Consider the following 27,992-nt stretch of genomic DNA (forward strand, 5'->3'; position numbering starts at 1 on the left):
CGTTCACCTTGTATGGAGACAGAAATCACCCCCCGGGGGTGGAGTAACTCACCCCAGGCCACCCAGCTGGTCTGAGCCTGCTGCATGCTGGCCTGGAGGGGCTCATCTCTGGGTAGCACCTTCTACTCCATGACCTCAGTGCCTCAGCCAAATGCTGAGCACCTGCCCCATCCAGGAGCCTGCGAAGCTGGTGTCCCATTCTAAGATTTAAAACAAAAAACCAAGCCTAGACTTGCCCAAGATCACACCCTAAACTGGTGATGGAGGCCAGGTTTGAACCCAGGATGAACTCCAAAGCCTGTGTTCTAACCTGCCACAGCCTCGGCAAAGATCTTGACATATTTTGAGCTCAAATCTCCTATGTTCCCATGGCTGCACAAAATCCTGCTTTGGGTGGGAACATCTGTACGCAGAGTAGAAAATGCCATGGGTTAGAGCAGGTCACCGCCACAGAGAAACAGACCTCAAGTTGACAAATTTCAGGGAAGGATGTGATAGGTCCACTTGAGTCACATGTTTGCTCCTTGACCAATCAGCTGTGTGCAGGGCTAGTAACCATGTGGCAGCAGGCTGGAGACCCTGAGGGGGTGTAGGGGGTGTAGTGTGGGGTGTGGGGGTGTAGCGGGTAGGGGAGGCCGGACCCACAGCCTTTACCTAAAGATTCCACCACGGGGCCAAAGGCTCTGTTCGTTGTTATCTCTGCTTTCCCTGGCTTCTTGGTGTCCTAGTTCCAACCTCAGTGACAACAGGGAGCAGAGGTAGGAGGGCGAAGGCGGGGTGCAGGTAGGGGAGGGGGTGGCAGGATGTGCAGCCGGCTCTGCAGAGGGTGGTGCACCTTATTCTGTCTTTCTGGCATTTGTACCACACTGTTCCTTATTCCGACTGCTTTGAATGTGACATTTGTCCTTCCTCAACACACGATGAGGTAAGCGGGCAGAATTACGCCCATCGGTCGGATGAGGAAACTGAGGCACAGAGTGGCCGAGATGGGCCAGCTGGTGATGCAGGGGTGTCTGGGACACGTGCAGAGGAAACATGGGAAGGGGGGAGGAGGACAGAAAAGACAGTCCCACAGTTCTCATCTCAAAATATTTAATTTTGTTTTGAAAAGGACACATTCCCGGCTTCCCTCCCTGCCACATCACTCCAGCCCACCAGCAGCGACACATTCGCACGCACACACGCACATAAGGCCAATGGGCTACAGTCTGCTTCTGCCCTCTCTGGCTGGGAAGAAGGGGTTTCTCCTTGCCTCCTTCCCCCAGCAAGGGTACGGGGGAGAGGGGCCCGCTGGAATGCCAGCTCCCAGGGGAGGACGCAGAGCCCCACACACTCTACCACGTGCACTTAGAAAAATAAAACCAAGTGGTGTTCTGGCATGCCCAACACCGTAAGATAGCAATATCCACCTGGAAGTCATCTTTGCCATTTTCTAGAAAAATTTATTGCACTTAATTAACAGATGTTAAAGGAGCTCTGGGGTGGGGCTTTCCCATGAAAACCAGGGGTTCCTGGCCCCTTGAGTTACAGGGAGCCGAGCTCCCAGGGCCGTGGATGGAGAGCTGCCCGGCACGACGGAGCCCTCCTCTGCTGGTTCCCAGGCCTGCCACCCCGCCTCAGGCTGGAGGACGGTATGAGCTGCCTGCCCAGGGCCCCAGCAGCCCCCCTTAGCAGGGCAGTCAACGGTCACTGCCCAGTGCCCTCCCCAACCTCAGGACCCGGACAGGCAAACCCCTTCCTTTGGCCAAGGGTAAGAGTCACCCAGGTCCTCCACAAGGTGCTAGCCATCATGAAAGCTCTCTCTAAATATATATATATATATTTCTATATCTAGATATACATTTATTATATGTATATTCTTTCAACATTCTAGCTCACTCATGATTTGTCTGTTCTGAGGTTGCAACGAGGCTGCCACGAAGCTGAAGACAGGGAGCTCAGGGAGGCGAGCGCTTCCCAAGCGATCATGAACCGAAGGGAAGCCGAAGCCGTTCACACCGGCTCCCCTGGCCTCCCGTGCTCCTTAGAGATGTCACAGATCTGAGCACGGGAGCCACACTCTTTGGCTGTCAGCCCCAAGGAGGGAGTCAAGGAGACTCCCAACTCCGGACGGATACTGAGCAGGCAGCAGCCCTCTCCTGCTCCAAGCACCCGTTTCTTAGGCCTGGGAAGGAGACACGCTTTACCTGAACGCTCCTCTTCCCCCAGATGTCAACCTTCCGTGGACCCTTCTCCCTGTCCCTGTCAGGCTCCTGACTCCAAGGAGCTTTTCTGAAGGAGGCCAGCAGCCCCACTCTTTCCAAGTGAGCACTTTGGGAAGGATCCAGACACCCACTGCTTGGCGGGGAGGAAAAAGGGGGGCACTGAGCAGGCAGAAGGTGAGACGGAGAGGGGAGACATCAGGCCATCATTCTACCCGCTGGCGGGGGGTAGGGGGACATAGACACCAACCAGAGATTAAATGTCCACCCTTAAAACACAACACAACACAACACAAACCGTATACTTTCTGGCCAAAGAAAATGAAGAGCATTTAAGCTGGAGGCTCTTCTACCAATTACAGAATGAGAACTGCCCTACTGGTGGGTAGCCAGACCAGACAGAGAGTGCCCGGGCGGGCAAGCTGCCCGGGGCAGGACACGGACATGCCGGATGCGACGGCCCTGTTGTGGTTACAATAGAGTAAGAGTGAACACGGTTTTTATAGAACCACAAAGTCAAAATTGGGAGGGAGGGGGGTGGCCTCCCTTGGCCTCAGGGACCCTTGTCAAGTACCCGGAAGGGCAGGTGTGCAGGTCCCTGGAGGGCCGTGGCATTCCCCTGGGGTGTGGCCCATGACCAGTGCATGGTTCCCCCCCGTCTTAACATCTGTTAGGAAAAGTCTTTCAGGGTCAGGGCCCAGGACTCAGAGCCACCACTTTACATAAAGCCAGTGGTAAGCATGACAAAGTGCGCCTGTCGCCTCTGACCCTCTTTACCACAGGCTACCTGCCCTGAGCAAATAAATACACCCATCTCCAGGTGCCCCAGCTGACCACAGTGCGCAGAGGGTTCCACAGCTTTCCTCAGCGAATCTTCCAGGTACAGCCGAAGGATGACTGAGTCCACGTACACAAACGAAAGGAGCAGCTGTGAGGCAGTGGGGCCACAGCCGCAAGGACCTCTCCCCTCCACACGGCAGCCGGGCTCACGTGGGCGGCCGGTGTCTCCTAGGACACAGACTCAGGGGCCCCTAGCCCCACCAAATGGCCCAAGAGCTAAGCTGTGACTCCTGTGATCCCTCACTGGGTCCTGCGGGCGGACACTCCGGGCAGCTCGCGTGGGGGAAGAGATCCCAGAACAAGAACTGGGAAGCCCTCCTTCTGTTTTTAGGGAAAGTGAATGACTCTGGCCTGGCCCACACTGGAGAGCAGAGCAAGAAAAAAAGGGAACTTCTTGGGAAACATGCCCCAGCTCTCCGGCCACAGTGTACGGGGCCGTGGAGGCCGGTTTTCTAAACACCATGCGAAGGGGCATCCTGGCTCCAGGAAGTTAAGCTTCCTAGGCAAGGGGTGGGGGGTTCCTTTTAAATCCAAGATCTGAGCATGGTCACTAGGTGAAAAGAAACAGCAGGTTCCAAGGCCCAGTGTGGTGGGACAAAAAAGTTGCAGGTGGCCTCCACGAGTGGCCTGGATAAGAGGAGATGAAAAGGCCTCCCTCTGCACTGTGGGCGAGACTCGGGAGGCCAGCCACCCTGGGAGGCCCTCCTCCAAAGCAGATCAAACAGGGAGGGCCCCTCTCCAGGGCCTCCTCCCTGGCTTGCAGGCCTCAGAAGAAAAGGGGTGTGGGAGCGAAGAACGGCTGGGTGCGCTTCTGCGGCAGGCCCCAGACCCACACCCCACCCCAGGCCGTGCAGAGACGCGGCTCCTGTGGCCTGGCCCGCAGGGGCCACTATGGAGGAGCTGCTGTCTTTCTACCTCCGAAAGAGATGGGAACGGATGTGCCTCTCAAAGACTTTCTGGGGAGGGGGAGGTGGGTGACAGATAAGCCCCACCTGAAATGCGCCCTGCTACCTGAGAAGACGTCGGGCGACAAGGATCACGACTCATTCCATGGAGACAGGCTCAATGGCCCAGGCCGGAGACCGAGGGAGAGTCAGGGAAGCCTGAGCCCCCTGTGAAAAGAGATCTGTACCCCAGAGGTGCCCTTCCGATTCAACTGGGACATCCGAGAACAGAAACTAAGGCTGATTCACCCGTCTACGTAGATTCTCTCGCACCCCCACGGGGGAGGAGGTTGGCCCCCCAGAGAAGTCGCCACGTGCGCTGGCCATGTGATAATGAAGCTTGAACGTGAACGCTCCCGGAGCAGGTGTGCCACCATTCGACCATGACGAGTCATAAGTCTCCACGCGTGTGTGGGGTGTCAGGGAGCCCCCAGGCAGAGGTCTGAGGTGCAGGCGGTGCTGCCCAGCGGGGGCACGGGTTACAAGGGCCCGTACTTGGTCTCATACTTGGACACGATGGTCTTGCACTTGCCCACCTCCTTGCGCAGCTCAGCCACCTCCGTCCGCAGCGCCGTGTTCTCCTTCTCCAGGAAGGCGGCCCGGATGGTGATCTGGTTCTCCTTCAGGCGCCGGGCATCCCGGGACCGTTTGGCCGCCACGTTGTTCTTCTTGCGTCTCGTCCAGTACTTCTCGTCCTGTGGGCAAGTGTCCCCCGTGGGTGTCTCCTCTCGCCCCACGAGGAAACCCGTTTCCCCTCCTGCCAGCACCCTGCGCCCCAGATTCCTCTCGAAACTCACCTGGTGCCACCAGCCAAAAGCTTGTACCCCAGGGAAGGAGCTGCAAGTGCCAAGGACACCGAGGGGCCCCCGCTTTCCCCGGGGAGGTGGAACAAGCAGCAAGGTCGCCGGGTGGGATATGCAGGGGAGGAGAGGGCACTCGCTGCTCACCGGCTCTGGGCTGCTTCAGGATAAAGCACCGTCCACACCCTTGCCTCACCTCAGCATTCCGGTCAGGACTAAGGGCCTATGCCCTGTGTCCAGTTCCCGGAGTTTAAATCTCCTTCCACGCAGGGGAACCGTGGGAGCCCCTTAGCCTCTTACTGTTGCCTGTCCCTCATCTTTATGATGCGGGACAATAACAGCGACTATGACACAGAGGTGTCTCGGGAGTAGACGAGTTCCCGTGTACAAGGGGCTTATGACAGTGCCCGGCGTACGATAAGGACCACACAAATGTCCACCGTCTTCGCTGTCACTGTCACTGAAGCCTCAGAAACCTATGGTTATTTCCGCCCCATAGATGAGGCATCTGAGGCCTGGCGAGGTCTAGGTGGCAACGTGGAGTTTGAACCCAGGTCTGCCTGATTCCAAAGCTTGGAGGAAATCGGTTCCTTGGAGTTTTCCGTAAGAAAGAATGGAAAGACTACAAAATCCGCCTCTCCCTCCCGCTCTCCGAGTTCCTGCAAGAGCATCAGCTTAAAAGCTGCTTGCTCTGGGGCGCCTGGGTGGCTCAGTGGGTTAAGCCGCTGCCTTCGGCTCGGGTCATGATCTCGGGGTCCTGGGATCGAGTCCCGCATCAGGCTCTCTGCTCAGCAGGGAGCCTGCTTCCGTCTCTCTCTCTCTGCCTGCCTCTCCGACTACTTGTGATTTCTCTCTGTCAAATAAATAAATAAAATCTTTAAAAAAAAAAAAAAAAAAAAAAGCTGCTTGCTCTTCCCTGGGGATGGCAACATACAACCATCTTTTGTCCTTCAAAGCAAAGGCTTGTTCAACCCCAGTTCCTGTGGCCTAGTGAGCTCCTGCCCGAAGGCTGGGCCAAAGCCAGGGAAGTGGGAACATCACCATGGTGGCGGCCAGTAAGAAAAGACAGAAGCTACAGGGAGTCGTACTGGGGCCAAATGTTACCTGACTCCCTTTCTTTCTACCAACTGCTGCAGGATACGGCTCTGTGCTCTGAACTCATGCCTTTCTAAACGGTGTCCACAAGGAGAGAGGGTCCTCTGCATAAAATCAAATGGGAGGCAGCACAGCCGCTCAGCTCAGACATCAGCTTACCTTCTGCTCATCGGGGACAAAGACCTTCTTGGCCTTTTTGATCATGGGCTGGGGCTTCAGATCCTCCTCTGCAAACTTGTGCTTCCGAGGGTTGAAGAGCTCCCCGCCGGGGACACTGGAGAGGACCAGGTCAGCAGGGTCAGGATTGAAGTTCACATCCACCTCCACACAATTGGGGTCAATGGGACTGGGTGTCTCCCTCTCCTTTTCCAGGGAGGATTCTGAAAGACACAGAGGCAGGTGGTCCCCAAATAGTCCACTGGACAGCAAAGGCTCATGCCCCACACCTAGATACCTGCTTGAATCTCAAGGTTGCCCCAGCCACTGTCACATGCAGGGAAGAAAAACCAGCACAGCATCAGCCCCCAAGCTGGCATAAGTGATTCAACCCAAGAACACAAATATGGAAAGAATTCTTTCCTGTAGGAACAAAATGCTCAAAAGGAAACAGAGGCCCTCGAAAAAGACAGGATTTTCTGATTGTTTTCTTCCCCCCAGAAATGTTACGCAAAACATTAAGTCATTATACCCCCTTAACTTCCTGTGGTTTCAAGTTCTCAAATAATGAGAAACAGCTGAATTTCTCTGTGAACTATTACGGGCTAGGGACACAGACTGAACAAGGAAATAGCTTCCATTTTTGAATCCCTCGAGACGTTATCAGTCAAAGTGCTCATTCAGCCTTAGAACAACTCTGAAAGGCAGACAGGTGTGAACCCTCTGCTATAGATAACAAAACTGAGGCTCAGAGACACAACCTGGTCGTCCCAGCGTCACACAGACGGTAAGTGACCGAGCGACACTCTGAGTCTGGGTCTGGCTGACTCTGAATCCTTGTTCTTCCTCACCCTTTCTAGCTGCCACTCTGTTGTGGACCTTGGATAAAAGGCACTTTCAGAATTCAAAGGTTGTGCGTTACTAGAGATAAGTCACAAAAAAACAACAAAACATACCTTTGGCCTGCTCATCCCGTGCTACTGGTAGAAGTACACAAAATATCTGGTCGACAGATATTTGTTAACGATCTATCCTATGCCAAGAACTGTCCTTGCAAAGACAAATCAGTGCACAAAACAAGTACAAATCCTTGCCTTCGTGGAATGTTATTCTAGCGGGGGAAGGTTGACATTACACAAGATAAATTAAAAATATCTGTAAGAGTGCTGGACGCCATGTGGCTGTTCGGGAGAACATTTCAGCAGGAGTGAACGTCAAATGCACTGGGATGTGCACAGGCAGGTGGCGGTATTCAAGAAACCAAGAGGCAGCCACTGTAGCTGAAGAGGAAGGATGGGAGGAAAGGGTAACAGGACAGGTCCAGAACACAAAACGCAGACCTTTTAATCCCCAGAAAGCAGTGGTTTTCTTTTCTTTTTTTTTTTTTTTTTTTTTTAAAGATTTTATTTATTTATTTATTTGGCAGCTCAGAGTAGGCAGAGAGGCAGGCAGACAGAGAGAGTGGGGGAAGCAGGCTCCCTGCTGAGCAGAGAGCCCGATGTGGGGCTCGATCTCAGGACCCTGGGATCATGACCCGAGCCGAAGGCAGAGGCTTTAACCCACTGAGCCACCCAGGCGCCCCAGCAGTGGTTTTCAATAGGGGATGATTCTGTCCTGCCAGAGACGCGTGACCACATGGTGGCGGGGGTGGGGGGGGGAGTCCGCTGGCATCTCATGGGTAGAAGCCAGGAATGCTGCTAAACATCCTCTAATGCACAGCCCCGCTCCTCCCCCCAACCCCAGCAAAAAAAAAATTATCTGGTCCAAATGTCAACAGTGCCAGTGACTCTGACTTTTAGCCCGAGATGGGAGAAGCCGCTGGAGGGTTCTGAGCACACAGGTGACCTGATGTTTCACTGGCTTGTGTGCATAAACTCAGTGGCTCCTCTTAGACAGGGTTAATTACAAAAAGGGCTTGAGATAAGGAGAGCGAATGACCAGGGACCCACATGGTAAGGATGGGAAGGCCACAGCTGCCAAATCCTACACCCACAAGCCGAACAGCCAGGGGGCCAGAGCCCAACAAGCGGGACTCCCACACCCTGCTGGGATGAGCAGGGTAAGTTGTGCGGCGGAACCTACAAAGGCTGAACATCTATGTGTCTGATGACCCAGCCCCGCGGAAGTGCACAGATGTATTTACCAAAGGACACGCGTGTAAAGGACCACGGCAGGGCTGTGCATAACCTAAAACTGGAAATGCCTCAAATGCCCATGAGCCACAGAATGGAGAAACATGGTATGATCAGACGATGGAGTCTTTTAAGCGAGTGAAATGAACAAACTGCTATAGGTATGAAATAAATTTCCTCACAAACTTGAGGAAAAGCAGCTAGACGGGGCGGGAACTCTCCTTTCGTTTCCACCATGTGTTCAGTCCTTCAGTATAAAACTTACTTTACCTGTATTGTTGTTTTCTTCTGCCATAGAGTACTCCGTAAGTATTTTTTATAAATATATAATTTATATGTGTGTTATAATGCTAGCTATAGGCACCTATAAATATCAGACTGCGAACATAATTATAATAGACAAAACAAACATAATATATAATATATACACATACGCAATTAATATACAATTCCATGCACCTTTGGTAATGGAGATAAGGAGTGATTACCTCTGGATAGTCATGACTACATTGGGGGTCACAGGGCATTTCTGGGACACCAACAGAGTTCTATATCCTGATTTGTGTGGTAGTTACACGGGTGGATTCACTCTGTGAAGATTTGCTGGGCTGTGAAATGGGTACTTTTGTATGCCAAAAGTTTCATTAAGAAGACTTACTTAGAAACAAAATCAGGTCACCTGGGTGACTCAGTTGGTTGAACTTCTGACTCTTGGTTTTGGCTCAGGTCATGATCTCAGGGTCGTGGAATCTTGGGCTCCGCGTTCAGCTCAGAGTCTGCTTGAGATTCTTTCCTTCCCTCTCCCTCTGTCCGGCCCCCTCCCAACTCTCTCTCTAAAATAAATATATAAATCTTAAAACAACAAAAACAATGTATCAGAGGCAAACACCACCTTAGGCAAACTGCCTAAGGCATAAAATGAGGACTCATTTCCAGCTCTGCCCCCTACCCACACAGGGACCAGCCTTCCAGGACAAGCTGATGAGCACAGAAATGAGCGGCCCTCCAACAAGAATTCAGCTGGAATCAGCTGAAGTCTTTAGATCTACTCAGTTTACAGGAAAAAAACAGAAAAAAAAAAAAAAAAAAAAACAAGGGGCAGAGGAACATGTGAAATGGCACTACAGGGATATGGACAGAAAAACCCAGCATGCGCAAAACTCTACAGGACCAATAACTCAGTGTCTTCAACAAATGAATTGCAAAGAAAAAAGGAGAGGGGATCCCAAAGATTACAAAAGATTTAAGAGACATAACTAAATGAGATCTGTGTGTCTTGTCTGGATCCTGATTCAAACAAACTGTAAAACAGTAACTTTTTTTTTTTTTTTTAACAGATATATTTATTTGAGAGAGAGAGAGAGTAAGTGTGCACACATGGGGTGGGCAGAGGGAGAATCTCAAGCAGACTCCCCAGTGAGCACAGAGGCCAATATGGGGCTTGATCTCATAACTCTGAGATCATGCCCTGTGCTAGAATCAAGAGGCAGACACTTAACTGACTGAGCCTCCCAGGCACCCCTCTAAACAGTAACATTTCTGAGACAACTTTTTGGAAATTTGAAAGCTTATGGCTATATTGTCAATTTCTTATGTAAAACTGGTAGTTTCGTTATGCTTTTTAAAAGAACCCTTACGTTTTACAGACATATTAAAATATATACAGATGAAATTACATAGTATCTAGGATTCTATTTTATTTTTTTCTTAAAGATTTTATTTATTTACTTTTTTTTTTTTTTTTTTTAAGATTTTACTTATTTATTTGACAGAGACTGAGAAAGCACAGGCAGGGGGAGTAGCAGAGGGAGAGAGAGAAGCAGGCTCTCTGCAGAGCAGGGAGCCCAATGTGGGATTCAATCCTAGAACGCTGGGATCATGACCCGAGCCAAAGGCAGACACTTAACCATCTGTGCTACCCAGGCACCCCAAAGCTTTTATTTATTTATTTAAGAAAGAGCGAGAACAAGTGCATAAGAGCAGGGGGGCAGGGAAGGGCAGAGGGAGAGGGAGAAGCAGGCTTCCCACTGAGCAGGGAGCCCAATTCAGGGCTCTAACCCAGGACACTGAGATCATGACTGGAGCCAAAGGCAGTCGCTTAACTGACTGAGCCCACCAGGAGCCCCTAGGATTTGATATTAAATAATGAGGTGAGAGACTGGGAGAGGTTATGGAATACAAGACTGATTAAGAGTTAAGAATTAGGAAAGGTTGAGTGATCGTTACATGAGGGCTCATACAGTAGTCTCTTACTTTTGTATTTGAAGTGCTTCCATAATAAAAAGTTAAATAATAAATAACACTAGAGCATGAGAATTCCTTGGGGGTGGGTCCCTTGGGTTCCAACACCAGCTCCTGGGATCCTTCTTGGGAGCCATCAGCCTGTGTGTGCCTCTAACTGAGCCTGCAAAAAACTTTGTAGGGCCCCCAGAGACAGCGGCCATGCCTCCTCTGAAGCGTTCATGCCTAGGAGGCATGAAAACCAACCCACCACCCACCCCTTTACAAGAAGTACAAAAGAGAAACGAGAGAATCAAGAGTCCCAGAGATAATGTCTGTCCTGGTAGCAGGGCAGTGCCTAAGCAGTAGCTGGCTATGGGATCAGGCACCCTGGCTGCTTTCACCACCTACCAGCTATGTGACCCTGGGCAAGTTACTTCTAGTTTCCTCACCTGCAAAACAGGTATTAGAGTATCAACCTCGTAAGGTTCTTGTGAATGCCTGCCATGGAGTAAGTGCTAAATAAATGTTAGCTACTAACATTTATTGAATGTTAACTAAATAAATAAATGGTTTATTTATTATTTATTTAACTAAATAAATGGTACTACAACAACTACTACTACTATTATTATTACTATTACTACTGTCTGAGCTTGCCAGTAAGCTTTGGCAGAGCGCATGTGGAGGGAAAGAGCAGAGCTGAGGAAAAGCAGCATGGCATCTCCATCCTGTAAAGCCTCAGACTTCAAGGGCTCACTCCACCGGCCCAGTCACCTGCAGCACCCCGGCCCACAGCAAGGTGCCGACTGTGCTGTGGCTGCTCCAGCCTCAGGGACTGTGCTCCAGGGTGGGGTGCAGAGGCTCTCTCCACGCTCCAGGCCCACCAGGACCTCCTCTGAGAGCAAGGCCTCACTGGGTGTGCGCACTCAGTGGCCCTCGGCGGGAAGTGGGCTTCTCTGCACGGGCCGGGCGGCCAGGCACCCACCTGTGCTGGACGCGGTTTCCGAGGGCTGGAAGACGGCCGCGGAGGAGGACGGCGGGGAAGCCGTGGAAGAGCTGGCCGATTCCTTCCCTTCCAGCTCAGCCACAGGCAGCAGCAGGTTCTGGGCCAGATGGGTGGGGCTGGCGGGGATGCCGTTCTCCAGCAGGAACTCATCCAGGTCCATGTACTCCAGGTGGAAAGACTCGCCGTCATAAGGGATGGTCTTGTCCCAAATGGGTGGCATGAGGGAGGCTGAGACGGCCATGGTGCTGGCTGCTGCAGCCTCGTCTTCCTCCAGCTTTTCCTTCCCCTTTTCTTTATCTGCAGACACAAAATCTGTGATGAGACATCACACAAGAGGGTCATTCAATCTCAGGAGGTGAGCTGTGGGCCTCTCGGGGCTGACTCCTCTCCATCTGAGCCCCAATCCAGACCAGCAATTTTCGAGAGCTCGCTCTGCTCTCCAGGGATAACCTGCTGTTTGACCGAGGCCCACAGGTCTCCTTCAGACATGGCTGCATGGCCTTGCCCAGGTCTGGCCTTCCCAGAATGTTCTCCACAAGTTCTGGGGTCTAATGTGGTCCCAGGATTAGTTCAAAATAGGCTTTGGCATGGGCAGCTACAGGAGAGAGGCTTCAGGGAGGAAATGGAGTTTCTGATATCTCAGTATTATTTTAGGAAAGGATATTTTAGGATTCTTCAGACCAAGAACTTCGGTGTTCTGTCCTGTTCCCTCCAGCCAAGCTTCTCCACAGTAACCCAGCCTTGGGCTTGAACCCCAGCTTTGCCACCCACTTGCTTTGGTGTGTGATTTTAGCCATGTTACTTAACCTCTCCCAGACTCAGTGTCCTCCGCCATAGATAAGGATAAAGCAGCCTCTTTGGTGAAGACTAGAGATAACATTTTTTAAAAAGATTTTTATTTAGTTATTATTATTATTTTTTAAGATTTTATTTATTTATTTGACAGACAGCACGAGTAGGCAGAGAGGCAGAGCCGATTCGAGGCTGGATCCCAGGACCCTGGGATTATGACCTGAGCCGAAGGCAGAGGCTTTAACCCACTGAGCCACCCAGGCGCCCCTTAAGATTTTTATTTTTAAGTCATCTCTACACCTAATGTGGGGTTCGAACTTAATGACCCTGAGATCAAGATTCGCATGTTCCATTGACTCAGCCAGCCAGGTGTGCCTCTAGAGACAACATTTGAAAGTGTCTTGTACGGTTCCAGGCACACAGCAGGCATTCGCTATTCCTGTGAGCTTGTTGAGGGCAGGGACTATATCTGATTAATTTTAAAATTAATTTTTAAAATCTTAAAAAAAAAAGTAAATAAATAAAATCTTTAAGAAAAAAATAAAATAGAATCCTAGATACTATGTAATTTCATCTGTACATATTTCAATATGTCTGTAAAACATCTCAAGGACCACTGCAGAAGCAAGCTGAGGGAAAACATGCATACTGAATGAAAAATGCGGGGTTTGCAAACTGACTCCCTTTAGGTTTACTGGATAGAGAGGGCTTGGAGCTGTCTTTTCAGGACCTTTTTCAGAGCAACCATTTCAAGAGGCTGCTATCCCTGAATAAGCAGAGAAGACTAAAGGCAGGTTTTCTGGGAAGAAGGAAGGAGTGGAACCGAAGAAGAAAAGCTTATTCCAAAAAAAAAAAAGAAAGAAAGAAAGAAAGGAAAAAAAGCTTGTTCCCATTCATAGCAAAACTAATCAATTAGTGGGGACTGGTATATACCTAATTCTCTCAGCCCAAAAGCTATGTACAGAGGTATGTAAAAAAGGGCAAATTAAGAAAAAGAGATGAAAGAAATGTAACCCGGTTAGAAGGAAATCAAAGTGACAGGGAGGCTAATCAGGGAATCAAGAGATAAAATCATGACAAGTTCATAATGGGCTTTCAAATTGAGGGAGACAACTTTGAACTCTGGATTCTGAAGTGAAAAAGAGAAATCAAATATGATTATGTTGGAAATAAACCAGTCATGCATGGACTCCTAGACCACAGTCAGCCAAAAATCAGCCTGTTGGTTCAATGAAAATGGACACACCCAGTGTGTTAAAAAGGTGGAGGTTTTGACAAACAGAATTTGGTCATGGCTTCTAACCTGAATTGTTGCAACTGCCTTCTATACCAAGCTTTGGTTTAAAACCAAATGGGAATTAAGAAAGCCAAGCTTTGGTGGGCTGGGTGGGCAGATGTCCTCCTTGTTCTCCTCTGAGATACTGACCCTACATTCTACTCAGAAACGACTGTGACCCATGTCGGTGGCATCATGGGGATCAAAAGAGGCAGGAAAAGGGAAGAACAGATAAACAACCATACTGAAGGACAAGTAACAATAAGTTCCAGGTTTTATCTGGCGTAAGCAATTAAACAAATACATTTTTAAAATTTTTATTCTCTTATTTTATTTTAAAAATTTATTTTTATTTTTTATTTATTATTATTATTTTTAAAAGATTTTATTTATTTATTTGAAAGAGAGAGATCAAAGGTAGATAGAGAGGCAGGCAGAGAGAGAGAGGGAAGCAGGCTCCCTGCCGAGCAGAGAGCCCGATGCAGGACTCGATCCCAGGACCCCGAGATCATGACCTGAGCCGAAGGCAGCGGCTTAACCCACTGAGCCACCCAGGCGCCCCTAAAAATTTATTTTTAAAGATTTGTTTTACAGATTTTATTTATTTATTTGACAGAGAGAGAGACAGCAAGAGAGGGAACACAAGCAGGGGGAGTGGGAGAGGGAGAAGCATGTTTTACACCGAGCATGGAGCCCAATGCAGGGCTTGATCCCAGGACTTTGGGATCATGACCAGAGCCAAAGACAGATGCTCAACAACTAAGGTACCCAGGCACCCCAAGATTTATTTATTTTAGAGAGAGAAAGAGAGCACCAGCAGGAGGGGCAGAGGTGGAGGGAGAGAGAATCTCAAGCAGACAGCACCCTGCGTGCGGGGCCGGACACCAGGCTCGACTGCAGGACCCTGAGATCATGACCTCAGCTGAAACCAAAAGTCACATGCTTAACCGACTGCACCACCCAGGCACCCCTAAATTTATTTTTAAGTAAGCTCTACGCCCGATGTCGGGCTTGAACTCAAGATCCCAAGATCAAGAGTTGCATGTTCTGTTGACTGAGCCAGTCACACAACCCAAGAACATTTTAAATCAGTGTTTTCCTAATTTTTTATAAATTATAATCAGAGTTTTAATTATAGGAGATGGTAAAGGACTAGGTCCATCACAGAGGTCATAGGGATGGATATCAGTGGATGCCAGTGATATGGTAAAAAGCACCAGACCGGCGGAGATGTAAGGCCTAGCTAGGTGACCTTGAGGAAGCATCCTCACCTTCTGAGCCTCAGCTTTCCTCATCTGGGAAGTGGGGATAATATCTTACAGGATCACTACGAAAGACTAAATAGATTATTATCTAAGTGCTTTGTAAGCATTATGCAAATGTAAGGTAGAATTACTGTTTCCGATGGTTGCTGCTTGGTAATCTTGAATAAGAACCTGAGAGATGTGTACACCTGTCTCAGTGGCTTGTCTCATTCCCACATCTGGAACAAAGCATTGCCTTCAAAACAAAGAAAAGGGTCTGTGGACATGAGGTTCCAAAGCAAGAGGGGAGAGCCTGGCCTTACCTGATGTGCGTAAGCTATTTATAACTCAACAGTGGCAGCGACAGAGATGGCAACCTCAGAATGCATCCCGGAAACGAAGAGAAACAGCATTTTTAAAAAGAAAAGTAATTCCTCAAAACAGGCAATTCACAGACGGCTTACTCCTTTCCAAATCCTGAACTACACTGATGGCTCTTAGAAATTCAAAGATCTCAGATGGAAAGCATACCTCCCTGCACCTAAACCCTCACAATAGGTGACACTCCTCCTGTGCCCCGAACCTCCCGTCCTCAGTCCAAAAAAACAGAGCCAAACCTGCTTTCCACACAGGCTCCAGAGACCTCTGTGGCCTAGGAAACAAGCAGCAGCCCAGCTCTGCTACAGTGACCCCAAAGTCTAGGGTCAGCCCCAAACAAGCCGGTGAAGGTGCCACAGCGGCCTCATTCTGACCCTTCTCCCTCTACCTGCCTCGCCCCAACCTCTCCCTGGGAAGGCGCCTCACATCCCTTCTCCTGACACCCCTCCCCCACCTCAGCAGCAGAGCAAATCTCCTGGTGCACCCAGGAGCTGGGGATACGCACACGCAGGGATGAAGGGAGGTCCTCCTCCCAGGTGCAGGAAGTCCACATACAAAGACAATCCGCCACCATATATCAGCGCTCCTCAAACTTTAGTGGACTTTGGAATCACAGAAGTGGGGTGCTCCTTCAAATGCAGATACCTGTGCCAGCAGCCGCAGATTCGGGGGCGAAGGGTGGGGCCCAGGAACCAGCATTTTAAACTAGCATCCCAAGTGATTCTGATGCCGGCATCCCCAGAGAAGGCGCCCTGGAGCATCCTTTAAGTGGGAGCCTCGACCCCCACCGGCCTCCTCAGTAACCCTTACCCACGTCGCGCGCGCTGGGAGGCTGCCCGAATGAACCTCCTCAGTGCGACCCCACCCCACCTCCTCCCTCCTGCCCCTTCCCCGCCAACCCCCATCTGACCTAGCCTCTCTCCAGTCGGCCCGACCTTCTCTTCCCACTCCCTCGCCTCGCCCTCCAGGCCCCTCCGCAGGACAACTACACCCTGACCTCCGACCTCCCCGGCCCCGCCCTCGCAAGGCCCCGCCCCTGCAGAAACCCCGCCCCCAGGCGCGCGCGGACCCCCTCCCCTCACCGAGGCGCGCCTCCCGCGGGGGGTTCTCCATCAGCTTCTTCAGGACCAGGGGGAAGGAACCCGGCAGGCCCCTCTCCCCAGCTGCGCGCCCCGGTCCCGGGCCCGGCCCCGCCTGCGACTCCACAGGCGGCTTCTTTCCGCCGCCCGCGTCCGACATCGTGCCCCGCGCTCTGCTCGCGCGCCTCGCCTCCCCCGCCCGCCCCCCGAGATGGGCCAGAGCCTTGCGACCCGCAGCAGCTGCCGACACGGGCAGCTACTGCGCAGGCGCCCAGCGGCACCCCCACCTCCCTCCATCCCTACCCCGCCTGCGGACAGGCTCTGGCATATTAATTATTCATGAGGCCAGGCCAGCTTCCCCGGATCGCGGCTTCGGATTGGTCCGCCCTGTAAGGAGGGCAGGCGCAGCCTTCCGGGCCGTGATTGGTTAGGCCGCTGGGGTTAGCGCGGCACGTGCGGGGCCAGGTGAGGAGAAACGCCGGAGACCCCGCCCCGTCCGCCCCTGTGTCACCTGATTGGCGCCTGCTGGAGTCAGCGTCATGGGCCCTCTTCGACAGCAGCCCCTTTCCCTCAACCCGCGGTTTCACCTTCGCCTCCCTCTTCATAGCCCCCGCCCTCCTCCCTGACCACCGCAGCCGTTCCCCTTTCCCTCTCATTGCAATCTCGCCACCTCCCGGACGCGCCCCTGAAAGGAAGCGGGGCTGGGCGTGGCCAGGCTGGCCGGGGGAACCTATCAAATCGCCCGCTCGAGCCGCGCGGCCGTCCCCCCGCGGATCACGTGGAGCCGCAGCCGAGTCTAGTGGGAAGGGGGGAGGGAGAAGAGGAGGAAGGCGCGGTGCAGCCAATGGAGGGCGGGGGCGGGGCCCGGGGCGGCGCACGAGGCGTAGCACGTGCGGAGCTGCGGCGGGGAGGAGGGGGGGCGGCCCTTTTTGTTCCGGGGACTCTGCCCCGGGTCGTGGGACAGCAACGCAAAACCCAGCGCGCACCCCTCCTCCTCCGCGACCCAGAGGTTGGCTGAGGGCAAGGCGTCAGACGGCGACCTGCCCTGCCCGTTGGGTTGGCCCGAGCTCGCTTGGTCGCTGCTGCGGGTGGGGGTGGGGCAGGAGGGGGTGTCAGGTTCCCCACGGATCCCGGTTTCTGGTGCGGGCGTGGCAGCCAGATAAACACTAGCGTGGAGGGAGCATTCTTGAGCCCCGCGGGTGGAGAGAAAGGGCCGGCCCTGCGCCAGGGCTCGGGTACAAGCTTCCTTCCTCCCACTTACTAGCTTATGACCTTGGGAAAGTCCAGTGGCTTCACTTGCGCCTGCTTCCTCATCCATAAAATGAAGGGGTTGGGCTAATCTGTAAAATCCTGAACAGCTCTGCAATTCTGTTCCTCTCTAGGACTTTCCCTTCCTTTTCCTAGGGAAAAATGAAACAACAAAATTCCTTTACACAGGGTACCGATTACACACTTTGTGGGTGAACGTCCTCTTAAAACACAAATCCTCCAAGGAATGCCTCTGGAAACCTGTAAAAGTGTAAAATGTGAGCGGGTGCGCAAATGACGGAGGCGGTAGAGGAAGCTAATCCCAAAGAGCGCCCAGAACTTTGTACCTTATTAGAGCACAAATCACCCTCTGCTTTGCCCCCGAACAGTACTCCACTCTCCCTGTCTAAACTCCCCGGGTGGGGGCGGGGAGGGGCTTTGGCCTGTTTATCTGGTTTCTCACCAAGGAGCCAGGCCATCCAGTAGTCAGGCTGGGGAGCGGCAGAGTGCTGTCCTTGGAGCATGGTGTAGGTGCGTGACCGACAACAGCCTGCCTGAAAGCTGTCCTTCTGATGCGATCAGAATTTTGCTGGGAGTTGAGGAGGAAAAAGAAGTTGCCCCCCCCCCACCCCCTAGCCCGCTCTGGACACCTGGGTGGTTCAGTATGGTTAAGTGGCTGTCCTCAGGTCAGGTCATGATCCTGGAGTCCTAGGATCAAGTTCCGCGTTGGGCTCTTTGCTCAGCAGTGAGCCAGCTTTTCCCTCTGCTTGTGCTTGTGTTCTCTCTCTCTCTGACAAATAAATAAAATCTTAAAAAAAAAAAAAAAAAAAAAAGAGACTGAAGAAGAAGTTGGGCCCCTAAGCAGTCCTGGAAAACAAGAAGTTTGAAGGGATTCTGGGAGATGGCTGGGACACGTGATGGCATCTGACTCCAAATTCAAGTTCTTACTGCTATGTGCATTACACTTCCGTGGCCTCTGGCTCATGCCTCCAGCCAACTGCTTCACATCTCCAGGCCACCTTTCCTGGTATATCAAATGGAGGTAGGGCAGGGTCTATCTTTGGGATTTCCATAAGCCAATGCACTGCACAATTGTAAACCTGCAACAGATGGTAATTTTCATAATTTTACTAAAATTCATGGGTACATATCCACTGCTTGTGGTGTACGTGGATTCTGTTTAGTAGAAATACTAAATTGTGCACAGAATATCTGTTGACTTGTTCGTGGGAATTATGTACATGACTAAACAAAGATATCTTTAGGGGGTACCTGGCTGGTTCAGCTGGTGGAGCATGGGACTCTTGATCTCGGAGTTGTGAGTTCGAGTACCGTATTGGATGTAGAGATTACTTAAAATCTTAAGGGGCACCTGGGTGGTTCAGTCATTAAGCATCTGCCTTTAGCTCAGGTCATGATCCCAGGGTCCTGGGATCAAGCTCCAAGTTGAACTCCCTACCCAGCAGGAGGCCTGCTTCTCCCTCTCCTACTCCCCCCTGCTTGTATTCCCTCTCTTGCTGTCTTTCTTCCCATCAAATAAATAAAATTTTAAAAAAAAATCTTTTTTTTTTTTTTTAAGATTTTATTTATTTATTTGACAGATCACAAGTAAGCAGAGAGGCAGGCAGAGAGAGAGCCCGGGGAACAGGCTCCCTGCTGAGCAGAGAGCCCAATGCGGGGCTTGATCCCAGGACCCTGGGATCATGACCTGAGCTGAAGGCAGAGGCTTTAACACACTGAGTCACCCAGGTGCCCCAAAATAAAATCTATTTTTTTTTAAAGGTGTCTTTAGGAGACACTGACCTAGAGATTTTGAAACAAATTTCAAAGTGTTAAAAAATTCAAAGGGTACCCGAAGAAATTGACATGAACCCTTTTTAAAAATGGCTGGTTTAGGGACACCTTGGTGGCTCAGTTGGTTGAAGGACTGTCTTCACCTCAGGTCATGATCCTGGAGTCCTTGGATGAGTCCCGTTTCAGGCTCCTTGCTCGGCAGGGAGTCCTCTTCTCCCTCTGACCCTCCCCCTTCTCATCCCCCACCCCTCTCTCTCTCTCAAAACAGAAACAAAACCCAAAAACCTAAAAAAAAAAAAAAAAAAAGGCTGGGTTGGCCATGGTGAGACTTGTTGCATTAAGAGTTAAATGTCTATTTTCTTGGCTAATATGACATTATTGAAGGGGGAAACAATTTTCAAGGTATTAGAGGAGGATTTGTGATCATTTAACAGTGGAAAGTTATAACATTTCTTTATAACAGGGGTGGGTATAGTAGGAAGGAATAAAGATTCAGATTTCTTTGTAAACTACAGTTATCCAAAAGGCATAATGTCAACTCCATTTACCATCCTTCCTGGAGCAACTAACGTAACAGGCGAGTGACACTTGTGAGAAGCAAGACAAGCAGGTGGGGACTTTAAAACTCAGTTTTGAGGGGCACCTGGGTGGCTCAGTTGGTTAAGCGACTGCCTTTGGCTCAGGTCATGATCCTGGAGTCCTGGGATCGAGTCCAATATCAGACTCCCTGCTCAGCAGGGAGTCTGCTTCTCCCGCTGACCACTCTCCTCTTATGCTCTCTCTCTCTCAAGTAAATAAATAAAATCATTAAAAAAAAAAACACACACACACACACAACTCAGTTTTGAGGGGCTCCTAGGTGGCTCAGTCAGTGAAGTGTCTGACTTCGGCTCAGGTCATGATCCAGGGGTCCTGGGATCCAGCCCTGCATGGGGCTCCCTGCTCAGCAGGGCGTCTCCTTCTCCCTTATCTCTCTGCCCCTCCACCAGCGTGTGCTCTCTCTCTCAAATAAATAAATAAAATCTTAAAAAAATAAAAACTTAGCTTTGATTCCATTCTCTTTTCATGTCCTGACACTCCCCAGAAAGGTTTTTCTTTTCTTTCTTTTCTCCTGGATAGCCACAGGGTAAATGGTGTGTCACAAACACTGCGGGAACATTACAAACATGTCCTTTCTCGTGCTTGCTTGCAAGCTAGGGGCTTAGCTACGTTGTGGGCTGGCAGCGTGGAGCAGCACCACCCTGGAGGTGGGGTGAGAGCCCTTACACTTCGGGCTTCCTTCTCCAGCTGACAGGAGAACTGTAATAGCTTCTGTCTACCCTGTTTCCTATCCATCAGTAAAGTGGTACCAACAGCCTCGCCTCATCCCTTCTCAGAGAGCAGGAACAGATGTTGTAAGAATTAGGTGATTTCCATCGTGTGTGTGAGCCCTACGAAGTAAAAGAACTTCATAAAAAGAACATGTCAGGGGTGCCTGGGGGGCTCAGTTGTTGAGCTGCTGCCTTCGGCTCAGGTCATGATCCCGGGGTCCTGGGATTGAGCCCGCATCGGGCTCCCTGCTCAGCGGGGTCCTGGGCTTGTGAGCCCGCATCGGGTCTCTCACTGTCAAATAAACTCTTTAAAAAAAAAAACAGGGACGCCTGGGTGGCTCAGTTGGTTGGGCAGCTGCCTTCGGCTCAGGTCATGATCCCAGGGTCCTGGGATCGAGTCCCACATCGGGCTCCTTGCCCTCCGCAGGGAGCCTGCTTCTCCCTCTGACTCCCTGCCTCTGGCTATGCTCGTCTCGCTCACTCTCTCTCTCTGTGACAGATAAATAAATAAACTCTTTAAAAAAAAAATAAAAAAAAAAAAACAAACAAGAATATGTCATTACACGGTTAAGACTGTAAAGGTGTGAAGTGTTACCTCAGTTTTCTTTCGTGGTGGGTTTTCAAGCAGTGACTTTTTTTTTTTTTTTTTTAAGATTTATTTATTTATTTGAGAGAGACCGAGAGAGAGAGAGAGACAAGCAGGGCGAGTGGAAGACGGAGAAACAGGCTTCCTGCCACTGGGCTTTACCGACTGAGCAACCCAGGCACCCCGCTGCAGTGGCTTTTTGAGGGAAGCACGGTTCCTGGGGGCAGTGGTTGAATTGTGGACTTGGGGGCAGGCCTGGGTTGGGTCGCCCCTCAGCTGGTGACTAGCCACATGGCCTTGGGCAAGCGACTTCTCCTAAGCCTCCTGTTTGTCTCTCAGAGACCGAGGTGGATGTGCTCACCTCACAGAGCGGTTATGAGGATAATGTGTGAGAAGCAACCTCAAGTGCCCGCTTGAACAGTGAATGTCATGGAGTGGGTGGGCCTCCGCACTTCCCCTTCGTTCAGGTTGTGTCAGGTCAGGAGTAGAATTATTCTGGGAGGCTGAGTTCTAGGGTCAAAGCTACAGCAGAGCACGGATGTGAAATGTCCCTTTTTCAGAGCTAGACTGGCTCTAAATTCTCTTTAGTGTTTCAGAAACCTGCAAACCAACCCTAGTTAAAAATGTCATTGAGGGTTGCCTGGGTGGCTCGGTTAAGCATCAGTCAGACTTGATCTCAGCTCAGGTCTTGATCTCAGGGTTGTGAGTTCAAGTCCCCCATTGAGCTCCACACTGGGCATGGAGCCTACTTAAAAAAACAAAAAACAAAAAACAAAAAAAACTTACTAAAAAAACCTAATTGAGCATATGCAGAACAAGTGCCTTTCATGATGCCATTCAGAGTATTATTATTTAAATTTGAATTTCAGAGGAGCTGCAAATCCAGCCCAGGAGCCTTTGGCCAGGTAGTCCCACAAAGATCCATTTGGCCACAGAGTCGGCATCCAGTAGGACAGCACCTCTTCCAATCTTCTGACTTTACGGAGCATGGTGGGTGTAGGTTAAGAGCAGGACAGTGAGAAGGCTTCCATCGAGCTCTCAACAAAGCCCAGTTATCTGTGGGCCTTGCCCAATGCAGGAGAGCACAAAACTTTGTTCAGGGTAGTAACTCAGTAAATATTTGTTGGCTCGTTTTGTTGGCAGGGCTGGTAGGAAGGTTAACAAAATCCTTCAGAGCCAAGTCCTATACATTTGGAACGTTATTAGCACGAGATCACAGTCACTGTGTTGATTCACAGTGGAACCTAGAATAACAAATGTGAGCCACCCGTGATGGCAAGTCCCCAGCACAAGCCTGGCCCATAGCTCGCATACCTGTGGCGGCGGAGCTCTGGGCTGTGGTTTGTACCTTGGTCTCAGTGTGTTCTAGGGGAGAAGTGGTGGGTGGAGTTCTTCACTAACTCCTGCCCATCTCTTCAGTATGAGTTTCCTGTTTGGCTCGCCTCTTGTCCACTCCCAGTGTTCGGATTACAGATGGAGAGCTGTCCCAAGAGTGCCATTTCCAGAGAAGCCATCACCTCCAACCTCTGCCACGTCTCCACAGCCACTGACAGCCATGGTTTCTCCGGGGAACGCTGCGTTGATGGTGCTGTGGTAGGGTGTGGGCTCTGGAGTCAGACCATCTGGGTTTAATTCCTACTTTGACTACTTCCCTAACTGTGTGACCTTGGGCAAGTTACTTAGCCTGTCTGTGCCTGAATGTCGAAGGCAAACAATTCAGGCGCGCTGCCGAGGAGAACTACACTTGGCACCTAGCAAGTGCTCCGTTGAAGTTAACTCTGCCTAATTGCATTTTGGGTTGTTCTGGGAACATTCCTCCCCACCTGCTGCTTCCCCAAGAATAGTGGGGGCGGAGGCGGGGTGGGGACTTGCAGGCAGGGATAGGACAGCTTCACTCTTCTTTCTGCAGGTATCTCCAACCTCACCTCTTCCTTCTCTCCACCTTGCTCCCCTTTGACAGCCACGGTGCCTTTTATTGCTCAAATATGTGTCTTTCCCGACCCAGAAAAGGGCCTTTGTGGGTGCCGTTCCCTCAGCCTGAAAGTTCTCGGTGTCGCTCACTCTCCCGGCCTCTGTCCCAATGTCACCCCCTCAGAGAGGCTGGCCCTGACCCTCCTCACTGCTGACTGCCTGTCTCTCCCCACCGGAAGGCAAACTCAGGCGAGGGGGCAGTGTCTGGGTCATTCACCCCCCCAGCCACAAGTGTAGCAAACACTCAGTAAGCGATTGGATGACTGAAGAGATCTTGGAGAATCCGGGTGGGAGAGGAGGAGCCTGGCAGCGGGCAGAGCTGGGTTGGAAGCCTTGATAAGTGTATGGCCCTCCCTTTCCTGAGCATTCCTTCTCCTCATTATGGAATGGCTAATCATAAGGCCCTTGCAAGGCCACTTCACAAATAGTAATGAAAATGCTCACACTCGAGGAACCAGGGCTCTTAGAATCAGGATTCATTCCCGTGGCAGCCTAGCCTTGGGTCAGGCTCATAACCCTTGGCGAGGGGCAGCCTGTCAGTTTCGGACACGGGTGTCAGTTTCCCCGCACTCCACAGGAAGGGACTGATCAAACTGATCGCGTTTCAGGGATGGGTGATGGTGGGGAAACAAATAGGAAAGAAGGCTCCGAGTCCTAACGTGGGAGCCAAGAAGAGAGGCTGGGCACACCCTGGCCCCGAGTACAGCTGATCCCTCTGGGTGCATTTCCTCCCCATTTAGGAGTAGTCGGATTAAAGGAGCTAACATGCCTGGTAACGCTGAAGACACCCCCACCCGCGCCCTCCTTTTGCCTGAAAGCAAACTTCACACTTTCTCAGTTTCTCTCCGGTTCCGCCAGGCTGGGAATGGAGGCAACCACATGGACCTTTCCTGAGGCCAAGCTCAGGACAGCCCAGGCTGCATGGAGTCTGGTTTTTGGCCGATTTAACTGAGTCCTCCAAGGGGAGGACGCCCAGGCCCTTCTAGTGCGCCCCTGACTCTGCCCTAGCGTTATTCAGCCCCTGCTCCGGGCAGCTCGGCGGGCACCGGGTGGGGGGTGTGTGTGTGCAGACAATGGCACCGTGCCCCGGGAGGCTCAGCACGCGTTTCCAAGGAGACAGCCGTGTGTGTGTGTGTGTGTGTGTGTGTGTACCCACAGATTGCAACACCCAGTTCTTTCAAGGAGAATATCGGCGGGAAGGAGGGTGGAAAGAGAACGGAGGGTCAGATTACAAATAGGATGTTGGCAGAAGGCGCGCAATGCTAGGCCCAGTGGCTTTGTCTCTCGTGGGGAAAACAGTGTAGGACTTTATAGTTTGCAAAGGGTTTCCTCGTAGGGTAAATCATCGAATCCTGGCAATACACCCGTGAAGCAGGCAGGCTTTGTACCTTGTATAGGTTGGGGGGGACCTGTCAAGGATGCCCTGCTGGGTGGCTCACAAGGGATTCTAGCCAGAAGCTCTCTGAGGCGGGTACCCTGCCTGCCCTGCTCCAAATGAGGGTCTTGTTCAACCTCTGGGTGTGGGTTCCTGCTGCATGGCTCCCTGCAAAAGAGGCCTGAGTGACCAAAGCTGGCAGAAAAGTTGGGGGCCAGCCTCAGAGCAGCTGAGGCCCCACATGTTGATGGAAGGATAGGGTGTAAAGATCTAACAGTGTGGGTGAGAGAAGCAGGGTCTTTCCAGAAGCTGGAGAAGAAGGTGAGAAAATGTACAACAGAACAGAATCACCTCTTGGAAGAGGATCCCCTGGAGAAGGGGCAGCAGTGGAAACACGAATCATCCTAGGAATCAGGAACCAGAGACAGAGGGGAAACTGAGTCAGGACTTGGGGTCCAGACACCCTCTTTCACTGGACATGATTTGTCTGCCCTCAGGAAAGTCAGTCAAACTGGTGACCAGAGTGAAGGACCACCAGGTGGCCATCGTGACCTGAAGCCAAGGGAGGCTTCCGTCTGGTCAGCTCTGCTAGAGAAAGTCGGCTTGATTAGGGGGACCAGAAAGTCGTGGAGGTCTGTGCAGGCTGCTGGGGGGAGGCCCAGGGGCTGCAAGAGGGAGAGGGAGCATCTCTGAACTAGAACCGGGAGGGAGAGGTGTCAGGGGGGACAGGGGCTCGTGAGAGCGCACCTGGGATTTGGCACACTCTGCAAGGCTTGCTTCTAAGATTCCTTCACACGGGACCCAAGATACCCTCTGCAGGTGACCCAAACGTGTGCTGAGGCAGTCACTGGGCTGGAGAAAGTGGGGAGTTTATAAACAGGCCTCAGTCTCCTGTGCAGAAACCACCCCTTTGACACCAAAGCAAAAGGTGAGCAATCCTAAGGGCAGGCCTGCTTTCTGGGGGCAACTAGCTGTTTCTCTTGTCTTCTTCCCATTGAGGTCAGATGCCAGGGTCGGGGGACCCAGGAGGAGAGACCTTATAAAGTACTTGCTACATGACTGCCGGAAATTCCAGTTCTGTGTAGTATATGTATCTTTTTTTTAACCAAGGGATATTGGTTTTCAGGTAGATACATTTATTTTTATAGAAGATACGGAGAGGGATACCTGGCTGGCTCAGTCGGAGGAACATGCAATTCTTGACCCCTCAGGGTTGTGAGTTGGAGCCCCACCTTGGGTGTAGAGATTACTTAAAGATAAAATCATTTAAAAAAAAAAAGAAGAAGAAGAAGAAGAAGAAGAAGAAGAAGAAGAAGAAGAAGAAGAAGAAGAAGAAGAAGAAGAAGAAGAAGAAGAAGAAGAAGAAGAAAAGAAGAAGCTGTGGAAAGTCTGGGAGCTTTGAAAAGCGGTGATGGTGGGTGGGCAGCAGACAGGAGTGAGGTCTTTGTGGGGTACACTAACCCCTTTAGCTCTTCAACCTTTATTCCCTCATCTTATATACCCACTGGCATCTGTCATTCCCATGGGACCTCATGCTTCTGACCCTCAGTAAGATGCCACATGGGGATGAGATAAGAGGTGGCGTCGGGCTCTGGTTCATGACCCTTGGACCAACCCAGCCATACCAGCCAAACTGATCTTCAGTCAGAACGTGCCAGCTCTTGGAGAGGCTCTACCTGAGAACCTGGGCGAGTCCCCTCAGTTGTTGGACCCCAATTTTGCCCACCCACAGTAAGCAGCAGGGACCAGCTGGGAGCCCGCGGCCAGAAACTGCTGCCACATTTCAAAAGCTTTGTTATCCTGGTCCAAGGAGCAGCACCCCGAATCGCCCCAGAACCCTTTTCTGTCCAGCTGAGAGCTGTCCCTGCAGAGCTACTGGCCACCAGCTGGTCTCTGTGCATGCACCGGGCCATCCAGAGACACCTACTTTCCTTGAGTGTCTGGGGCAAAAAGGAAACCTTTTGCCTTCGGAAGGACTTCTAACTCCACTCACCCACACGGCTGTTCAGAGATGCTAAGAAGTCAGCTGCGGCTTCTCTGCCAGGATAAGCTGAGGGTCCCCTGAGAAGATGGGCTTCTCCTGGTGAGCAGCTGGGGCCCTGAGGCTACAAAGGCATAGGAACTGCTTCTAGGATCCCTGCCTCTGGGGGGTGGCCCGACTGTCCCAGCCTTCAAACCACAGGGTGTGGTCTGAAGGGCCTGGGCCCGGAGGTCTGTGAGAGAGCCCGCAGGGACCGTGCTCTGAGCTCGGGGGGCCACTGTCCCCCGCTCGGGCAGCACCTCCTCCCTCCCCAAGGGATAAGAAAGAGGGCAGGGCCTATGGTGTCTGTCCTCTGGCCCCAGAGGTTGGGAATGGCTAAGAGTCCTTTGGAAGGAAGTCCTGTGGGGACAACCAGGCTCTGGTGATGAGACAGACACAGCAGGATGAGGGAGAGCCCGAGAAAGCTTCCCCGAGGGGACACGTGGGGCTCCGAGGACAGCCGGGTGCCTCTAAAGGTGCATGTGGATTTTGAGCCCTGAGGACCGGGGTGTGAGCCCCTGACATCTTGGAACAGAAGAGGTTTGGAGATTGATGTATCAGGAGGGAGAACCCTGAGCCGGCCAGCCCCCAAGTCTGGCCAGGGGCTTGTTTCTTAGGGCAGAGCTCAGGAGACACCTGGGGCGGGCTCCGGCCCTCTGTCCACGGCCTCCTCCGCGGGCTCCCCGGCCCCGTGTTTGCCTGTGTCTCCTAGGAACTGGGGCTGCGAGCCTGTGGTCCTGTTACATAACAGCTTCCATCCCATCCAGGGGTTCAGCCCTCCAGCGAGCGGGAGCCGAAGCAGGCGAACGGAGGAAGGAGGAAGGGCTCTTCTCCAGACACCGGAGACGGGGCCCCAGATCCACAGACTCCGCCAGTCCGCCGCCACCCCAACGCGCAGAGGGAGGGAACTTAATCAACAGTCAGCCTTCAGCGCATTGTCCCAGCAGGGCGCTCTGGTCCTGCCCTCACCCCACGTGAGCACGGCACCTGTCAGTGGCCACACGCTGGCACTGGCCGCAGCTTCCCAAAAGCTAGCAGGCCCAGGAGGTGGCCCCTGAGTGGCAGAGACGCTCCCCACTGTGTCCCTTTCTGCACCCAGCCCTGCTCCTGCCCAGGGAGGGGCCAGGGGCAGACCCCGGCCGGGGACCCTCCCCAGCTCGGAGATGCCCATCCTGCCACCGTGCCTGTGACTACCCCCCCCGCCCCCGCTCCAGGGTACCTGGACAGACGGCCAACGCAGGCCACCCCGGTTCCTACCTGTCCTCTTCTCTGGCCAAGGCAGAGAGTGCTCCAGCAGGGACTTGAGGACCTCAGGCATATCCATGGCAGGGGCCACTCCAATCCGGTCGCAGCTCGACATGGCCCGGCAGGAGGTGCTTGCTCGGGGGAGTTCAGAAGCAGCTAGAGAGGCAGGAGCTGGCCCGGGAGCCGCAGGCTCTGGAGGCGGGCGGGGCGGGAGCCCAAGGCAGCCAATGGGCAGTAGAGGCCCCGGCCCACCCGTCCACCCCCGGCTCGGCCACCC

The 27,992-nt window shown here is 52.1% G+C and overlaps 1 protein-coding gene across 5 annotated transcripts; it reads right to left on the reverse strand.

Moving 5' to 3' along the window:
* Positions 1–1,075: 1,075 nt before the first annotated feature.
* TEF (TEF transcription factor, PAR bZIP family member) lies at positions 1,076–27,985 on the reverse strand. Of its 5 annotated transcripts, none has more exons than XM_004771249.3 (4): positions 27,728–27,985; positions 11,377–11,709; positions 6,040–6,260; positions 1,076–4,680 (listed from the first exon to the last, which is right to left on the reverse strand). In XM_004771249.3, the coding sequence occupies exons 1-4, from the start codon at positions 27,828–27,830 to the stop codon at positions 4,465–4,467; spliced, it is 873 nt and encodes a 290-aa protein (XP_004771306.1). In that variant the 5' UTR covers positions 27,831–27,985; the 3' UTR covers positions 1,076–4,464. The 5 variants fall into 5 exon arrangements, with proteins under 5 accessions (XP_004771306.1, XP_004771307.1, XP_004771305.1 ...); XM_004771250.3 differs by having other exon boundaries at positions 11,377–11,694; positions 27,728–27,983; XM_004771248.3 differs by lacking the exon at positions 27,728–27,985 and adding an exon at positions 16,678–16,922 and having other exon boundaries at positions 11,377–11,694.
* Between the last annotated feature and the right edge of the window lie 7 nt (positions 27,986–27,992).

The sequence above is a fragment of the Mustela putorius genome, unplaced genomic scaffold (genome assembly GCF_011764305.1).
Source record: "Mustela putorius furo isolate JIRA1106 unplaced genomic scaffold, ASM1176430v1.1 tig00000738_pilon_pilon_pilon, whole genome shotgun sequence".
Lineage (NCBI taxonomy): Eukaryota > Metazoa > Chordata > Mammalia > Carnivora > Mustelidae > Mustela > Mustela putorius.

What these genes read in the sequence shown, in the direction of transcription:
- TEF (XM_045083786.1), bottom strand. Translation starts at nt 16,326, where the DNA reads ATGTCGGACGCGGGCGGCGGAAAGAAGCCGCCTGTGGAGTCGCAGGCG. An exon ending in CCCGCGGGAGGCGCGCCTCG is followed by an intron (nt 11,710 to 16,169) that starts GTGAGGGGAGGG and finishes GTCTCATCACAG; the next exon opens with ATTTTGTGTCTGCAGATAAA. An exon ending in GGAAACCGCGTCCAGCACAG is followed by an intron (nt 6,261 to 11,376) that starts GTGGGTGCCTGG and finishes TGTGTCTTTCAG; the next exon opens with AATCCTCCCTGGAAAAGGAG.